General features: G+C 43.2%; 6 protein-coding genes across 6 annotated transcripts; 2 read left to right on the forward strand and 4 right to left on the reverse strand.

Annotated features, from left to right (window-relative positions):
• Positions 1-2,856: 2,856 nt before the first annotated feature.
• EAF02_004990 (uncharacterized protein) lies at positions 2,857-3,717 on the reverse strand (the record flags this gene model as incomplete). Its single annotated transcript, XM_038901038.1, has 3 exons — positions 2,857-2,943; positions 3,019-3,363; positions 3,493-3,717. 3 exons carry the CDS (start codon positions 3,715-3,717, stop codon positions 2,857-2,859), a joined length of 657 nt encoding a protein of 218 aa, XP_038759550.1.
• Positions 3,718-4,585: 868 nt separating this feature from the next.
• EAF02_004991 (uncharacterized protein) lies at positions 4,586-6,253 on the reverse strand (the record flags this gene model as incomplete). Its single annotated transcript, XM_038901039.1, has 2 exons — positions 4,586-5,452; positions 5,504-6,253. 2 exons carry the CDS (start codon positions 6,251-6,253, stop codon positions 4,586-4,588), a joined length of 1,617 nt encoding a protein of 538 aa, XP_038759551.1.
• Positions 6,254-6,793: 540 nt separating this feature from the next.
• EAF02_004992 (uncharacterized protein) lies at positions 6,794-9,453 on the reverse strand. The gene is made up of 3 exons (XM_038901040.1): positions 9,013-9,453; positions 8,752-8,960; positions 6,794-8,701 (listed from the first exon to the last, which is right to left on the reverse strand). Exons 1-3 carry the CDS (start codon positions 9,377-9,379, stop codon positions 7,082-7,084), a joined length of 2,196 nt encoding a protein of 731 aa, XP_038759552.1. The 5' UTR covers positions 9,380-9,453; the 3' UTR covers positions 6,794-7,081.
• Positions 9,454-10,577: 1,124 nt separating this feature from the next.
• EAF02_004993 (uncharacterized protein) lies at positions 10,578-12,333 on the forward strand. The gene is made up of 6 exons (XM_038901041.1): positions 10,578-10,751; positions 10,817-10,830; positions 10,885-10,904; positions 10,974-11,083; positions 11,138-11,469; positions 11,534-12,333. The coding sequence occupies exons 1-6, from the start codon at positions 10,696-10,698 to the stop codon at positions 12,010-12,012; spliced, it is 1,011 nt and encodes a 336-aa protein (XP_038759553.1). The 5' UTR covers positions 10,578-10,695; the 3' UTR covers positions 12,013-12,333.
• A 513-nt stretch (positions 12,334-12,846) lies between these two features.
• EAF02_004994 (uncharacterized protein) lies at positions 12,847-14,685 on the reverse strand (the record flags this gene model as incomplete). Its single annotated transcript, XM_038901042.1, has 1 exon — positions 12,847-14,685. One exon carries the CDS (start codon positions 14,683-14,685, stop codon positions 12,847-12,849), a length of 1,839 nt encoding a protein of 612 aa, XP_038759554.1.
• Positions 14,686-15,902: 1,217 nt separating this feature from the next.
• EAF02_004995 (uncharacterized protein) lies at positions 15,903-16,391 on the forward strand (the record flags this gene model as incomplete). The annotated part of the gene is made up of 1 exon (XM_038901043.1): positions 15,903-16,391. The coding sequence occupies one exon, from the start codon at positions 15,903-15,905 to the stop codon at positions 16,389-16,391; it is 489 nt and encodes a 162-aa protein (XP_038759555.1).
• Between the last annotated feature and the right edge of the window lie 74 nt (positions 16,392-16,465).

Genomic DNA, 16,465 nt, shown 5'->3' on the forward strand with positions numbered 1-16,465 from the left:
CTCCATCACCACAACAAGAAATCTCTACCCATCAATCTAGCATACAAAATTGTACCTACATACCCCTTACAGTTCTCCAGCGTACATTCCCTCTTCCCGTGACCATCTACACAGTCCAAAAAATACACCACACTAAGCTCACCGCATAACAAAGAAATATAGCTTGTCATACTATCAATTAGTCCTCTCGCTAACACGTCCATCAACTCCTTGTATGATTCTATAGCGAAAAATTCCTCCTTACCTTTCTAGACTTTCTTACTCTAACTATAAAAGAGATTTTATTTTTAAGAGGAATATGCAAAAGTACAACGAAATGAAACAATTTTTCCAGAACAAGGAGGTATATAGGTATCTCAGTGGTAGGTGCGAGATAGAGAATTTCCATATTCGTTTTAGAATAGAGGATACCAGTCGAGGAATACTTTCATGGTGTTGTGAAGTTTGTTGTAGATAGAGATATGTATATAGTGCGAAATTGGTGGTGTATCTGTTTTGATGGTGAAATATTACTGCTGTCGAGATTCGTTTGTAGTGATATAATGTCAATGATATACAGAGAAAAGAGATATAAGTAATGCAAATAGGACGCATCTCAAAGTGCAGCAAACGACAACAAGAAATCCATTTTCTGGCGCTCCGACAGTGTTATCGTTGACGAAGTTTACAAAGACATTTCTCTCCCCATGATTAAAAACTTTATAGCTGGAAATTTGTTATTCTCATCTTACAATGAAGAAGCTTTCAAATGAATCGAATTCCCATCTACACGTACCCACTCATCCCATCGAACTTCTCCCATAGCCACACCACCCCTTTCATCCGATAGAACTGGCGAATATTCATAGTTACCGGTATGTAATTAAGACTTCTCTACCTGCTGATAAGTAACAATCAGTAAATGCATTTAGAAGGCAATCTGGTAGGTAATCACAGCATAACGTAACCTATCGTAAGTAGCCGCTAGATCCCCAGTACCGATTGTACTCATCATCCACCCACTCATACAGTCATATTTCCAGCATGATTCCATATGGCAATCATTCCATCTCAATCTCAATCTAATTCCCATCTGTAACGATACTTACTACCCCACGAATCCAAGCTACCACCACAAACCCAAATCCCAAACGAAATCTCTCTCAAATTTCTCGACTTCCAATCACATCGGACAATATCTCAAAGTCCGAGTGGACAAATGGGCCGCGTCAGCGTCTAATTTACAATATCAACTTACCATTAACATCGAAACCGACTGAAATTTGCTACACGCAAGAAAAATAAAATAGAAGGATAAGTTTTAACATTTGCTTGCGCACAAGTTTGGGGAGGTACGAAGATCCAGACCTTGTGAGAGATGCAGTGGATCACGTTTGTCGCTGAACTTGCGTCAGCATTCTCGGTACATGAATTTTAGCGCAGAAAGGGGGATTCGGCACTCATACATACATACATACATACATACATACATACATACATACATACATACATACATACATACATACATACAAACATCAATATATAAATATAAATTTCCCTCCTCGCACACCTAGGTAGAATATGTCCTTCAAAGTCCATTGTTTCGAGTCCCAAATTAGCACCGTGAAACATTTTGGCCAGGAAAACTAAACAGGAAAACAAAATGCGTTTCTCAACTCTGAGTATAGCGACAATCAGTGTAGCTCTCACAAGCGCTCAAACACCAGCTGAGAGCTGGCCTATCATATCTCGGAATATTGGGTGCGCTTTCGGAAATATATCGGTTACGCCTGGAAAATGGATAGGTCTTTCTGGTATGCTCTCTTGATTCCTTATTAACTCATTTCATCCCATCCCATCCCTTCTCAAATAAAACAAAACAAAACAAAACAACCACCCTCCACCTTCCACCCCCCTCTCACAAACCCCCCAGACATAACCACCCAACCCTCCATCTACCACACCACTCCCCTCCCCAACCCCAACCCCAACACCCACACCCACACCAAAAAAACCTACATGCTCCTCCGTAACCACCCCCTCACACTACTCCACCCTCCCCCCGGTCTCGCCCCCAACACCACCACACGCCTACACTGGCGGCAAGGAAACTACACCACTACACCATTGCACCCCCCCTCGATCTCCCTCTCCATCTCCCTCCCCATCTTCCCAACCCCCCCTTTTCCTCAACACCCCCGACAGCATCGCCGCCTATACGGCGCCGCCACAAACCATACCTACGCAATCTATCTATTCCCACAGCCGGAGAATAATTTTCCAGACGAGGAAGCGGCGAATGTGACGTATTATGAGGAGACGACGGAGGCGAGGTTTAATTTTTCGCTAAAGGGGGTGGTGGAGAAGGTGGGGGAGCCGGTGGCGGCGAATTGGTTTGTGAGTAGTGCGTGAGGGTGGTGATGGGGGAGCGGGGAGCGGGGTGTGGGGTGTGGGGGAAACGATGTCTACCTAGGTGAAAGTATTTGATTCCACGATTGCAATTTTCTATTTAATGCACAGCTTCTGTTGTAGATAAAGACGAGATGGGTGAAAATTATCTTTGAAGATACTTACTTGCTATGACATTTCGACACGAGCCAGCTTCTCTCTCGATCACGGAGAGCGAGCTCTCTGAACACTGCTTAGCCTCTAGGTTTTTCACTGTTTAAAGAGAGATGTTTGTACCAAAAATCCTATTATGATTTAAACTCAGATAACTTTAGTGTTGCCCATCAATTTCGTAATTTCGTAAGCCCAAAATCCCATAACGCAATAAGAAACTAGGTAATAATACACTCATACACCAATAAACTAATACCCTCGTTCGTGCGTACTGTCCTTTCCCGATTTTTTTCAATCGCACACACTTCTCTTCATTCATTGATTGCCCTTCTTATCCTCTGCGTTATTTTTTGGCACGCTGACAACAACGGGTACAACCACACTATTAAGGTTTCGAAGTGCCTACAAATCATCACCATTAGCAACATACACTTTACACCAACCCGACCATTGACCACAAGAAAAAGATAAGCTCACCTTGACGAAAAAGCCCTCACTAGGCACATTCCCATTCCACGCATCCTGAACCTTTGTAATCTTTCCCTCTCCACCCTGTTGCTCTGTCCAGATACTCACCTTACTCTCAACAGTCTGTTCCATACCCCCTTTCAAGACATATTTTGTCTTCAAATCCATCTCGATTGGATTTCCAGCACTCGTGACCTCATGTCCGAGACGTTCTATTTTGTTACAAATAGTTTTTAATCCAAACCATTGAGCAGAATATTGTTTGCGTCCTTCGGCATTGGTGATTTGATCGGCGAAGACGGCGTTGTCAGACCAGAGAGATAGTTTTTCGAGGGAGGGAAGACCTGCGAAGAGCTTGAGGGATGTCAGTTTCTTGGTTTTGCGTAAAATAACGGGAAGTAAAGGAAGGGAAAGGAGGGAAGTGAGAAGCCAAGTCCAAAGTCCAAAAGCAGTAAAACAGGGAGAGAAAAAGGAAACTCATACATCCAAAACACTTCCCACAACCACCTTCTGTTTCTGATTCAATTCCACCCCGGGAGCCGTATGAACATTCGTATTTTCAATTCCCAACTCACTGAATCCCTCTGTGCCAACACTTCCAGAACTCGCATGTGCAGAGCCCGAAGTCGTGCTATACAATCTACTTCCCTTTCCCAACTCGTTTGAGCCTCTACGGGCATCATCGGCACCGGGAATTCCTGATGACATATTGGAGTTTGTATGTGTAGTATGAGAGATTACTCTTGCTGTTGCTCCTGCTGTCGATGTAGTGAAAGAAGATGTAGCAAAGTACGAAACGGGTGTAGTAAATTTACTTCCAAGAGTGATCTTTCTCGCAGAAGTAGATGTAGATGGTATCTTTTGTAGAGATCTGGCGAGTGAGGAACGCATGAAGTACTTGAGCGTGATGGTGAGTTGAGTAGAGACGCTGATGAAGGGATGGAGAGAAACTATGAGATTGAGAAAGAAATGTGGAATGTTTATACCTGCCTTTTCTATTTTATATATCACGTACTACTCAGTACCTACCTGGTATTTACAGCTCCAAATTATGATGTAAGGCAAAGAACGTATTCTGAGGGGCAATTGCCTATCTACCTATCTAGATGCTCGTAAATCCATACGAGTCTTGACATCATTGATGTTTAAATCCGGAAGGGGTATGGTGAATGTTTTACCCCACATGATCTTCCCAAAGCTCCCATCATCAATCATTATTATTGGTGTCTGATTAGACATCAACCTCCGATATCAGATTACGGAGCTTTTCCAGATATTACCTAGTAATAAGTACTTGGGTATCATAATGTCTACACAGCAGAAAGAAAAATGGAAGATCGAAGATAGAACGTGAAAATTGAAATGTATAAAAGATAACAAAACAAACAACTTTCTACTTTGTAAAATCAATTGTGATAATGCTATGCTTGCTATCATCTCTATCAATCATGGGTATTTTCCCCATGTATCATCAATAACGTCTCAACTCCATTTTTGGTATTCGTATGCTTTGCATATTCGTGATTCATAAATATCCTTCCACTCGCAATTGTCCTCCCTTGGCCACCTTAAAGACCTATCCTTTAATGCTTCCCTCAAGCTTGCACAAAGAAGCTACCTTACTTGCAAGATCATCAGCTTCACTTCTTGTGGCAGCTTCGGCATATACTCTCAAAGCATCTTCCGTGCCACTTGCTCTTGCGAAACTCCTACCATCCTTGAATTTAGCGACAAGTGCATCGATTTGTTGTTGTGTGCCTTGTGGCTCCACGAGTTTTCTCTCAGCGTCGGTTGTCTTGAACACGTTTCTATCGGCAACTTCAACTCGGACAAGACGATTGGGTAGGTCAATATAGGTAGAGTCCCATTCCTTTGGTGTCCAAGACTTGTGGGCCAGGATTGTCTCAACCAGTAACATATCAGAGAGCGCATCTCCAACCGTCTGATTGATCAAATCGGTGAGAGCACGGAGAGTCTCCAAGGCGTTGGCCTGAGCAGGAGATTCTGGGGTTGTGCTAGCAAATACTTTCAAAGCTTGTTGGGAGAAGACTACTGTGCCGTGGCCATTTGCTTCAAAGTAAACCCCAACATCGAATTTTGTAGCAGCATGATGTAACCATTTGACACCAGTAGGAGTACAAACGACAGGAAGCTTCAAGGTCTTCTCAACATACTTTGTACTAGCACCATTGGCGTAAGCAGTTTGTACAACACCGATTCTCAATTCATCCGCCAATCCAGCTTCTCTAGCAAGATCACCAATGAATGAAGCTGCGAGCGTAGCAATTCTATCACCATCCAATAGACGGAAACCATGGTCAGAATCATTGAAATAGTAAATGATTCTGTCAGCATCTCCATCTAATGAGCAGCATCGATCATTGTTTCCAGCTTTCGATGAAGGGGGAGCTCGTTGTTTGGTCTTGACATAATCGGCACCGCACTATCAAATATAAACATTAGTCATTGAAATCAACAATTCAAAAATACTAACCTCGTGGTTTAAGCTCTCTGCTTTCAAAACGTCATCGTTGAGTACTTTGATGTCGAGAATTCCCTTTGGTAGATACTTGATCAACTCTGCCAATTTAGGACCTCCAACACCGTTGGCACAATCGACGGTGACTGAACCAGTAGCCTTCTTTCCCTTCATAGCTCTCTCGAAAGCCTTTGCCAACTTCTCATAGTATCCAACCTCACTGACATCTCCATAAGCTTGTGGTGTACCCTCAGTGTTTGTGCATCTAGTCAAATAATGCAATTGCGGTGTGGTAAGCAACTTGTAATCCGTATAATCCGTTCCCGTCGCCTCGAGAGCAGCGATAAGAGCCGCCACCAATTTTGGTCCCGAAGGTCTAGTATCTCTGGCATAAATGACTCTCGCAGGAGTTTCTGGGTTGATTTTCAAATCCTTCTCCAACTTGCGATAGACGTTCACCACATCCTCATTCTTCGCATTGGCCAACTGTGTACTGTATGCCTCCCAACTATTCTCCAACATTTCTCCCATCGGATCGACTAGCTTTACACCGTTATCCTCAGGTGGGTTGTGCGACGCCGTAATCATAACTCCGATGGTTTGACCACCCAATTTGCGCGATCGAAGAGCAGCGACGAGACCAACGCGAAAGACGACGGAATCGAGAAGATTAGCCTTCATACGGAAGCCCGCGGTTCCATATTGGAAAACCCGATCGGCAGGTTTGGGGTGCTTGTTTGAAGCTTCGAGAATTTTGGAATCCATATTGTCTGACTTGATGAGCGAAAATAAAGACCTGTAATAGAGAGAAAGACTGGGGGAGAGAGGAAGATTATAAGAGGATTGTAAGACCCCAATATAATTATCCAGTTTAAGGTGCTCCAGAATGCGTGTTTTTATTCCTGATCTTCTTTTCTTGTTACCTTATAAGTATTCAACGTACCTTTGTTGAGATTTGTCTATGCGTTTTCTATGCGTTGGACATAAAATTTGAGGGGCTGATATTATTAGGTAGGCAGGGTAGTGGTGGTAGGTATTTGATTTATGTTCTATTTAAAGATTCACCGATTTTGTTAGGAGCTGCATAATTTGCGCATAAATGGCGCAAAGGGCCAGGTGGTGGTGACCTTCAGCTACTATGAAGATTATGCTGCGGTGCGTATTAATAAGCAAGTTCCCAGATTATTTGAGCGACTGTTCCAACTCTGATAAACCTCACAAGAGGACTTGACTGAATATCTAGCAGGTAATGTATGTATTTTGCTATTTGAAACCTCACTCATTGTTATTAGTATCAGAGTTGAATTTATTTGATCTGTTGTGATTATTTCTTTTGTTTTTCTTGAAGCTATTTCAATTCCACATGTAAAATGTCCGGAAAACATCTGTCTCGCTATTCCAGATTATGCACCATCGCTCAGTTGCGAAATGTCCTGTGAAACTCCTGTACTGTATGCAGTGACCTCCCAGATACTCCATCCATGCATGAATATGTGCAAAAAATACCCCCTTTATGATTGCCCATCTCACAAGAATTATCGCCTCCACCCCACTTCCCCGAACGAGGTTGAAAGCCTGTGTTACAGTGAACACTTAACCATACAACTCATCCTCATCAATATCGCCCATACCCACTGCGTCGTCTTCGTCGTAGTCATCTTCATCATAACCATTACCATTACCATTACCATTCACTTCACCTCTCCAATCGTCACCAGCCGGCTCATTTGTCTCATCATCAACCTCTTCGACGATTTCCTCCTCACCATCAACTATACTACCTGCAACTGAGCCAGGAGCCGTGGATGCATCTCTACTGGTGACTTTACTTCCCGTAGCGACACTACCAGGTCCAGACCTAGTGCCAACAGTCTTGAAAATATCTCTGATAGCTTCATAGTTGATCTTCTTACTCCAACTTCTTTCCTTCATTGCGTTGACAGCTGCTTCTGCTGGTGTACTAGCTACACTAGTTTGTCCTTCTCCAATTCTTGGCTTCTTCTTTCTCGCTCTAGTAACCTTTGGTGGACCCATAGCAGCCTTTCTTTCTTCGAAATCCTTTTGTTGTTGTTTGCGGAGCCAATCTTTATTTGCATTGAGCCAAATTTGTTCTTTCTTGGCAACTTCAGCATCAGGTAATACGCAATTCATGACTTCTTCGTCATCAGCAAATTCATCCTCTCCGATGTGAGTATCCATGCTAACATATTTTTGAGGGTGGTTTGCTTCCGCGTAGAGAAGATGAATATGCGCTTTCTTTTGGGCTATAGCAAAACTGATTGCATGCTCCTGAGTATGAGGATCGGAAACCATTTCTGTGATTTGTTGCTCGAGTTCGTCTTCTACAGCGAGCCATTCCTCTGGCATTTGGATAGGAGGTTCATCATTCCGTGGACGACCGGGGCCTCTAGTGGGTGCACCGGCGTATTCTTCGAGTTCTTTGGCAGCTTCTGCATCGGCAGGGTCAACGTCACCAAACTCAGCAACAAGTTTGTTGAAAGATGTGCCGGATTCATCTTCAATGGCGTCGTCCAAAAGTCGTGGATCGATATTTTCCTCTCGGGAGGTAGGAATTGCAGGAATAGCAAAGCCATCGGCATCGCGTCGTACTTCTCCTGATGGTACTGGAGCTCCAGATGTAGACTTTTGTCTCTTGTTACTTTCATCATTTTCCTCTTCAGTATCCTCCGCATTGTCTTCCTCGGCATCCGTTGCTTTACCTTTGCCCTTACGCTTGCGCTTCTTCTTTTTCTCTTCCATTTCTTTGAGGTAGGCTTCGGACTTTTGGTAGAAGGAAGGAGGGTCGTGTGCAGATTCCAAGAACTCGTTGTTGAGAAACTCTTCAACTGTAAGAGCACTACTTGGTGTTCTCTTAAATTCCTCCAAACGCTTTTGAATAGTGGCTGTTGTGACTTTGACAACATACACTACTTCGGTGACTGTTCGACGAAAGTTGTTCATTCGTGCCGCTAGGATTAAACAAGCACCACAGACACCGGAGGGTCTTCTTCCCATAACCATCCAATCTAGACTCATTCTTCGAACCATACGAATTGCATCATCGGCGACCTTTTCGGTTTGTTCGTAGAACTCAAGTTTGGAAGCGAATTTCCAGATTAAATCTTCGGGAAGAACTGGTAAAATGCCATCCGTAGCCAATGAAATTTGTTTATGAAGAGCTTTGAAATATTTTCCGAGTGTAAATACATTAACCTATGATTGTCAATAAAATTTCAGATGATTTGCCAAGAATGCGAAGATACCTGGGACTTGTCGGCAAAATCAATAAGCATAACTCTGCATGGCTGTTCCTTTCTACAGGCACTATACAAGCAAACAGCTGCCACAAGATCAGTTCTACGACCTTGAATAAAATTGTTCATCGATGCAAGTTTGAAGATTTGATGGCCAACACCGACGACTTGATCTGAGATCCCAAGCTGGTTTGCTAAAGCTTGCATGACACGCTTCCCTACATGGTATCAGCTTCAAGCAAAGGAAATAGGGGTCTCGTCAGCACTGACCTTCGCGAAGAGTATTCTCCTTATTACTTTCCCCTCCACCAGCTCTTCTAAAGGCAGGTCCCATGGTTTGAGCACCACCTTGATCCGCACCAACATGACTTCCTTGAACGATTGCAGCACCACTGCTACTTTCTCCGAATTGGATTTCTGAAACAATATTTGAGTCATCAACCACAGTACCACAGTTATGACATACACCATCTTCGATCTGAGGTTTAGTACATTGTGGATTTGGACAAGCTGGTCTTGCTTTGCCTCTTGCAGCACTCATGGCAGCTTTTCGAGAAAGTGCAGTAGGTGCTTTGATAGGTTTCATATTCCTCAACGGATTGGGCCGCGCCAGCGGTACTTTTGGTCGTGGAGGCATTTTGATGATGAATTCTGATGGATTGATGAATTAAAAATTGATACAGGCAGCCAAGTATAATTTACCCCTCTACCCCGCGATATTCCTCTCTTGCCCCCTAATAAAATTGGATTAATTCTCGTCGTCGCAAAGCAACTGGCAAAGCATCAATCACTACACGTGATAGTAGTATGTGCTTGATGAAAAGGATTGGTTGAAATATTTGTTTCGATGGCGACGTGGAAAGGAAGAGTTGAGTTGGGTGTTGCTGTGTGGAAGGTTGCGAAGGTTTTCCAAAAAGCGAGAATGGATTTGTGTTGTTTTGGCGTAGTGGTTTGCTAAATGAACTCGCCCTTTTTTTCACTGTTCGTCGGTGGGGTACGGAACAAGCTAAGCCGCTTTCATTGATTTAGCGAACAGAAAAATTGTTATTTTGGAACCTTTTCTTTGAAGGTTCACTCAATTCACTCATCAATGGCAGACTTCATTCATAACTATTGAAGTATTAGATATAAAAATATATAGAAAATTCTGAAGGATTAAGAATTCACTTCCTGAGTAATCTGTTAATTAAGATTTGACATGACAAGAAGTCTTGGTGAATTATGACATCTTTCATACCCAACTATCTACTTCATAGGGCGGCTTGGAGTGAAGGAAGGAAGTAAAGAAAGAGAAGATAGCATTGAGAATAAGATCAAGCTCCGACATTCCGTTCCCCCCTCCTCTCAGTTAGTGTAACCCGAGCGAGGATTGCCCAGATGCTCGTAGGTGGTCTTCAAGCTATCACTTCATAGGTGTACAGGTGAACTACCTAGCATATAGCTACTCTACTAGACATGTGAGATGAAGTGTAACAAGTAGCTACGAACGATATCAGAATGTTGAATTCGTCCAAAGTAACGATGATCAAGTCGTCTCTGTTATCATCTCTACCATCATCTATACATACTAGATACCCACTGGGTAGCTGAGAAATTTCACTATCACGAAATTGACCTGCGAATTCGTGCCATAGAAGATGCGGTATATGACAGGTAGAATTCTGGATTCCTTCAATCCCCAATAACTTTCTACCAAAATGTTGTCCTACCGATAAATAATCTCCGAACCCCAAAGTGGAAGGCGGTGGTAGAATTTCGGCCGCTTGGTGAGAAAAAAATCCCTGCATATTGAGACATTTTGGTTGTTTTATCAACCTTGAAATCTCTTGAATAAATACAAACCTTTTATCCTTTTTCTCTTTCTCTACCACCCTCCCATCACCTTGACACTTTTTTCTTCCTCTCCCTTTTACTATCTTTTGTGCCTCTCCCAAGCACAATACATACATAATCATGGCTGACGATCCAATGAAGGGATTGGAGCATTCCGAGGCTCATTACTTCAATAGGTGAATATATACTCTTCAATCCAATCTTTGCCGATAAGGACGGTTTATGCTAATCTTCAAAATAGTTACAACCATCATGGTATGCAAAACATTCAATAAGATACCAAAGGAAGATGCTAACCAGTACATGAAGGTATCCATGAAGAGATGTTGGTATGTAATTGACAAGCTGGAAAAACTGCTTCTCTCAAACTTTACCCCGCTTGCTAACTAAATTAATAGAAAGATGAAGTCCGCACTCGATCATATATGAATGCTATTGTGCAAAACAAGCATCTTTTCAAGGACAAGATCGTTCTTGATGTAGGATGTGGTACCTCCATTCTCAGCATGTATGTATTTTTCTTTTCCGGCATCTCAAAATTTCAGGAACTGATGGATAAAAGGTTCGCTGTCAAGGCCGGCGCTAAACACGTTATCGGTGTCGATATGTCCACCATCATCGAGAAGGCCCGTGAGATTGTCGAAGTCAACGGCATGTCCGACAAGATTACATTACTTCAAGGAAAGATGGAGGAGGTTGTACTTCCATACCCAAAAGTTGATATCATTATCTCTGAATGGATGGGCTACTTCTTGCTCTATGAATCCATGTTGGATACCGTTCTATACGCTAGAGACAAGTACCTTGCGCCAAATGGTTTGATCTTCCCAGACAAGGCTACCATTTTCATGGCTGGTATTGAGGATGGAGAATATAAAGATGAGAAGATTGGATGTAAGTTTTCCTGAGATTTTCACATGGCCAATATCTTCAATGTTCGCATACTAACGTATAAAAGTCTGGGACAACGTTTATGGTTTCGATTATTCTCCTCTCAAGGCTACCGCTCTCACCGAACCTCTCGTCGATACTGTCGAGATCAAGGCTGTCGTTACCGACCCAACCGCAGTCCTTACCCTCGATCTCTACACATGCACCAAGGAAGATCTCGCTTTCTCCTCTCCTTTCAAGCTTGACGTGCGTCGCAATGATTTCGTCCACGCTCTTATTGCATGGTTCGATATCGATTTCACCGCCTGCCACAAACCTATTAGATTCAGCACTGGACCTCACACTAAATACACTCACTGGAAACAAACTGTTTTCTATTTGAGAGAAGTCTTAACTGTTGAGCAAGGAGAGCAAATTGTTGGACGATTGGACAACAAGCCAAATGAGAAGAACCCAAGAGATTTGGATGTTAAGATTCAATATAAGTTGGAGACTACAGATCCATTGAGACAAGCTGAAGGAGGTGCTGAATATAAGATGTGCTAGAGAGCTCTCCAAAAATCCTGAGTGATGAAAGAGGGAAGAGACTTTCGCGGCTGAGAGCGCAGTCTCTTTGAGGGAATTTAGTTCTCTCATTTGTCAATCATGAGATGATTTGACATTTCTATGAATGAACTGAACTGGGTATTTCCTTTGGCGTCAAAGATGGACCCATTCAAGATGAATAAATGGTTGGTTGGATGGGAATAACAAGATCTAAGTTATGGGCTCAAGATCTTGAGAAGCATAGCATTGCATTGTAGCGCAAAATAGGAAGCGAGCTACGCAGTTGATAATATCTAAATGCAAATAAAAGCCATGAAAGACAACCCTTTTTCTCAACGTATGTGATATGAGTGTAGTGATAGCAGTGTGCAAGTGACTTTATCCAGAGGTGTAGTGAAGAGACTTTGTTCTACTCCTGTCCTGAGACTTAGAATGTTCTATTCAAATAAAGGATATCTATCAGCGATCTACTTCTGCCTTTTTACGCCACTAGTCCCGGTAGAGAATTCGAAGAAGCAAAAACCAAAGCAACAACAAAAACCAAGACACTCAAGTCACCCCCCCCAAAAAGTATGAGATTAATGGACAGGTGACCAAAGATTCTTTTCTTCAACCACCCCTCCTCCAATTCATCCAATCATGTCTCTCTTCCCCGATTCCAATTATTCCTAACGCACTGCAACACAAGACATGAACTCCAAAACCGAGCCTGGACCTCTGCACTCTTTTTCTTTCCCGAATTTTCCTTTAGTCCTATGTCTCTGTTCTCTACCACTATTTCCTATCCATCATAGATTCGGATAATATGCCCGAGATATCCTCCCCCACCCCAACTCAAATAACACCCCCCCAAACCTCCGCAATCCGCGCGCTCAACGCACCCTGGACCTTCTTATTGCCTACTAGCGCACCGATCTCATTTGACACCATTTCTCTCTTTCGTTTCTTACTCGCTTCTTCGGGATCGAGGAGGAGCGCAGGGCCTTTTCCTTTTCCTTTAGATTTGGCTTTTGAGGTATCGCTGACTTGGGCTCCGACTCCTTCGTCGCTGTCGAGACTTTCAAAAGCTTCTAGGAATGCTCGGGGGGTGGCCCATCGCTTTTGTATCTCAATTGCCTTGCTGGCTGTGATACCTCTGGTTCGCATGAGCATTTTGAGAAAAATGTCTTTGAGAGTTAGGTTTTGAGATTTGCTGGATAGAGCTTCGAAGGCGTCGAATGTGATGTTGTATTCTCGATTCGGTTCTATTTTCCGGAGATGTTGCATCAAGGGAGTGTAGTTTTTGACGGATAGTACTTCCGTGGGAATGATATAGAGAGGATTTTCCTCATATTGTTTCTTGAGAAGTTTGGTCATGCGCTCGATGTAGTTGAGACTTTCATTCAGATCGAGTGTTTGCCTCACGTGTATACCATCTTGAACCATCATTTTGGCAATGGAGGTTGTGATTCCATCGCCCCACTTATCCAAGATATCTGCGTCGATTTTCTTGTGTTCGACGAGGTATTTGACGTTTGTGATACTAGATCGTTTGAGACGGAATTTCTGCTCCTCGTATCGACCATCTTTTATAGATCCGATGAGATCATCGAGTCGTTTGCGCTCCATAATGTAGTCTAGCATGATGAGGTTAGATGCTCCAAGATTGAGCCATTTGGCTTTGTCTTCGCGAACGCGTGCTACCCAGAGGAAATCGCCGAGAGGGAGAGCACGAACGGAATGGGGAACGCCCATGCTGGCTAGCTGGTTGGGAATTCCATCACGATCTTTTTTGCTGGCGACTTCGCGATTGTCAAGGATGAGTTCGACGGTGAAGGTGCCGGGACGCAAGATGATGGGTTCGAAGGTTGGGATGCTCGTGGTTTCTCCATTGGGTATGTCAGGAATACTGGGGTTTGATTGGGATGATCGACGGGATGGAGAATTGATTTCTTCGAGTTCGGAATCGGAGTCGTTATCTTGGTTTCTTGAAGCTGTTTTGGATGGACCTACTACAACAGGTTGAAAGTCATGTGCTCTTCCCAATGTAGGGTCACCGCTAGCTTTGATTGTATCGGCTAGATCCCATCCCTCATCCGTAAGATAATATCTGCTTGCTGGATTCTTTTTCGTGTACACAAAATCTTTGTTGATCAATGTCTTCATAGAATTCCATGCCGTAAAAAATTCACTAGGTCTTGTCTGTGTGAAAGAAGTATCACAAAAAGGTTCTGCTAAAGCAATGATCTCCTCCTTAGTGATTCCTATTCTGCTATTTCGTGGTTGGGTTCCTAAAGCCAGCATAATAGCATAAGCACCCGATCTCAATTTCGGAACATAGGGTTTAGGCTTCCTCGCTTTCTTTGGTGAAGGCGAAGGCGTCACAGATTCTCCCCCATCACCAACAGCTACGGATTTTCTTTTTTTGCCCCTCGGCTTCTCAGGCATAGCAATACCCATCTCATCGCAATACTTTTCAAGACTATCAGTCAATCTCTTCGCAAGGCCCTCTCCAAGTCCATTCAAGCATACTGCTTCACTAGGATGATCAAACCGCATTGGACATGCTCTCATTGAATCGCGAGCTTTTTTGACGGTCGGAAGAGATTTGTATCCCCGTTCTTGTGCTTCGACAACCCATTCCTCAAGCCATTTGAGCAGTAGCGGATTCCCACATTCAATTGCAGGAGGCATTATGTATGTCTGATTAATGACTGCAAGTGGAAGGACAAGGCAAAACTGGAGAATGTGAAGGCGAAAAACAAGCAAGAGGGACAATTCTGTGGCAATTGCTTAATAAGAAAAATTGCAATTCCCATTCAAGAGATAGAGATTGCGATAGCAGCCTGTGAATTTATTGTTATTGCATTGAATAGATGGTTGAATAGCGACAGCTAGTATTGAATGAAAGAAAGAGTTCTGGACAAAATCAAAGATACTCAGTCGACGCGACAACGGAAACAATCACGGCCGATTGCGCGCGGTCACATGACAGTTGCTCTGCTCTTTGTGCTACCTTATGCATAGGTTTGTGCAGAGTGTTATGAAAGTAACTGAGGAGTGCAACCTTGTCGCTGTGTGATTACTAAGTAATCGGAAGTGCACCACGCTTGTTGACTTCGTGTATATTATTTCTGAACCCTCGTCAAAGACATGATCAAGTATTACTGGGTTGACATTCGAAGATTTCACCATTGCATTTCCTTCAGGCTAAGAGGTCTGCTTGTGGTCATCGTCGCGGACAGTTCTACCGTCCTTTTTCAAGTCTGAACTTCTTCACTGCTTCTCTAAGATGGCGGAATTTGACAAGCTTAAAACGCAACGTGGACCAAATATGCCTTACCTTGCCAAACAATGAAAGTGAGACTGGCCCGACCAGCGTCTAACTTTCAAATAAGCATCAGTGTTTAGAGATATCAGCTCTCGAGGGCTACTTGCGAATTTCTCGCAAAATCCTACTACTGAGATGGCGGCTAGTATTTTTAATGCCTTTTTTGAAGCCAGAATTCCCTTATCCAAGAACATCACGTACTTGGTATGTTGCAGAGAAAATGTATCTTCAAGCACTGGTACCTGTTAATTTAACTGTTGGATATCAGAAAACCCTGTCGTGTATGTAAATACATCAAGTCTTACATCCCACTAGTGATACTATGGGCATCTCACACAATCACCTGTTCTGACATGCTCAGGTCTTGAACAACCCCAATTCCTACGTTTTATTTTCTTGGAACTGAACATGCGGAGCGGCGGTGACCTAAATGTATAAGATAACACAAAGATCACCTGGTCGTCTTCTTGAAAGACGCAAATAACTTACAATATCCTTCGCAATTTTCCCAGCCAAACCGCAGGCTCCAGTTGCTTACAAGCTCATCGAGAGCCAAAATATCAATCCGGATTCTTCACTCATGGTATTCATTAACAGTCTTGGTTTACCATCTGTATTATGGACTCCCACAATTGCTCTTCTTCAACAGTCCACTAGTTCTGTAAAGCCAAGCATTTTGAAATACGATCGCTACGGTCAGGCTGCCACGACCTCTCAAGATTCAGCCGATAACATACCAGGAAAAGGCCATAGATATGGTCACGATTTGGACCATGCAGTCAGCGATCTTCACGAGCTAATCCTGGTCACTGTCCCGACGAACTCCAAGCTCTTCCTAGTTGCAGCTAGTATTGGTGTTCATATCGCTCGACTCTACGCTCAAAAACACCCAGCTACTGTGGAAGGTCTCTTATTCTTGGATCCAAACATCGGCAATGCCGAAGCTACGGATCTCCGGCCAAATACTCATACTCCTGACTTTAAAGAAAGCGATGTGTTAGGAGATGATTTTGTGCTGGAGCAACACATCGAAGCGTACGCTACATTAGCACGAACATTTCAACACTGATGTTAAGAGCTCTGAAGGTCTAGATAGAAGAAATGTCTTGCAACTTCTACCCAACCCTTCCTCTCCCAGACTCC

The sequence above is a fragment of the Botrytis sinoallii genome (genome assembly GCF_014898435.1).
Source record: "Botrytis sinoallii strain Bc 23 chromosome Unknown BSIN_007, whole genome shotgun sequence".
NCBI lineage: Eukaryota > Fungi > Ascomycota > Leotiomycetes > Helotiales > Sclerotiniaceae > Botrytis > Botrytis sinoallii.

Coding starts and splice junctions, on each gene's coding strand:
- EAF02_004992 (XM_038901040.1), bottom strand. CDS start 9,379: ATGCCTCCACGACCAAAAGTACCGCTGGCGCGGCCCAATCCGTTGAGG. Junction 8,961..9,012: donor GGAGAATACTCTTCGCGAAG/GTCAGTGCTGAC, acceptor GATACCATGTAG/GGAAGCGTGTCATGCAAGCT. Junction 8,702..8,751: donor ATTTTGCCGACAAGTCCCAG/GTATCTTCGCAT, acceptor TGACAATCATAG/GTTAATGTATTTACACTCGG.
- EAF02_004993 (XM_038901041.1), top strand. CDS start 10,696: ATGGCTGACGATCCAATGAAGGGATTGGAGCATTCCGAGGCTCATTAC. Junction 10,905..10,973: donor GTATCCATGAAGAGATGTTG/GTATGTAATTGA, acceptor CTAAATTAATAG/AAAGATGAAGTCCGCACTCG. Junction 11,084..11,137: donor GGTACCTCCATTCTCAGCAT/GTATGTATTTTT, acceptor GATGGATAAAAG/GTTCGCTGTCAAGGCCGGCG.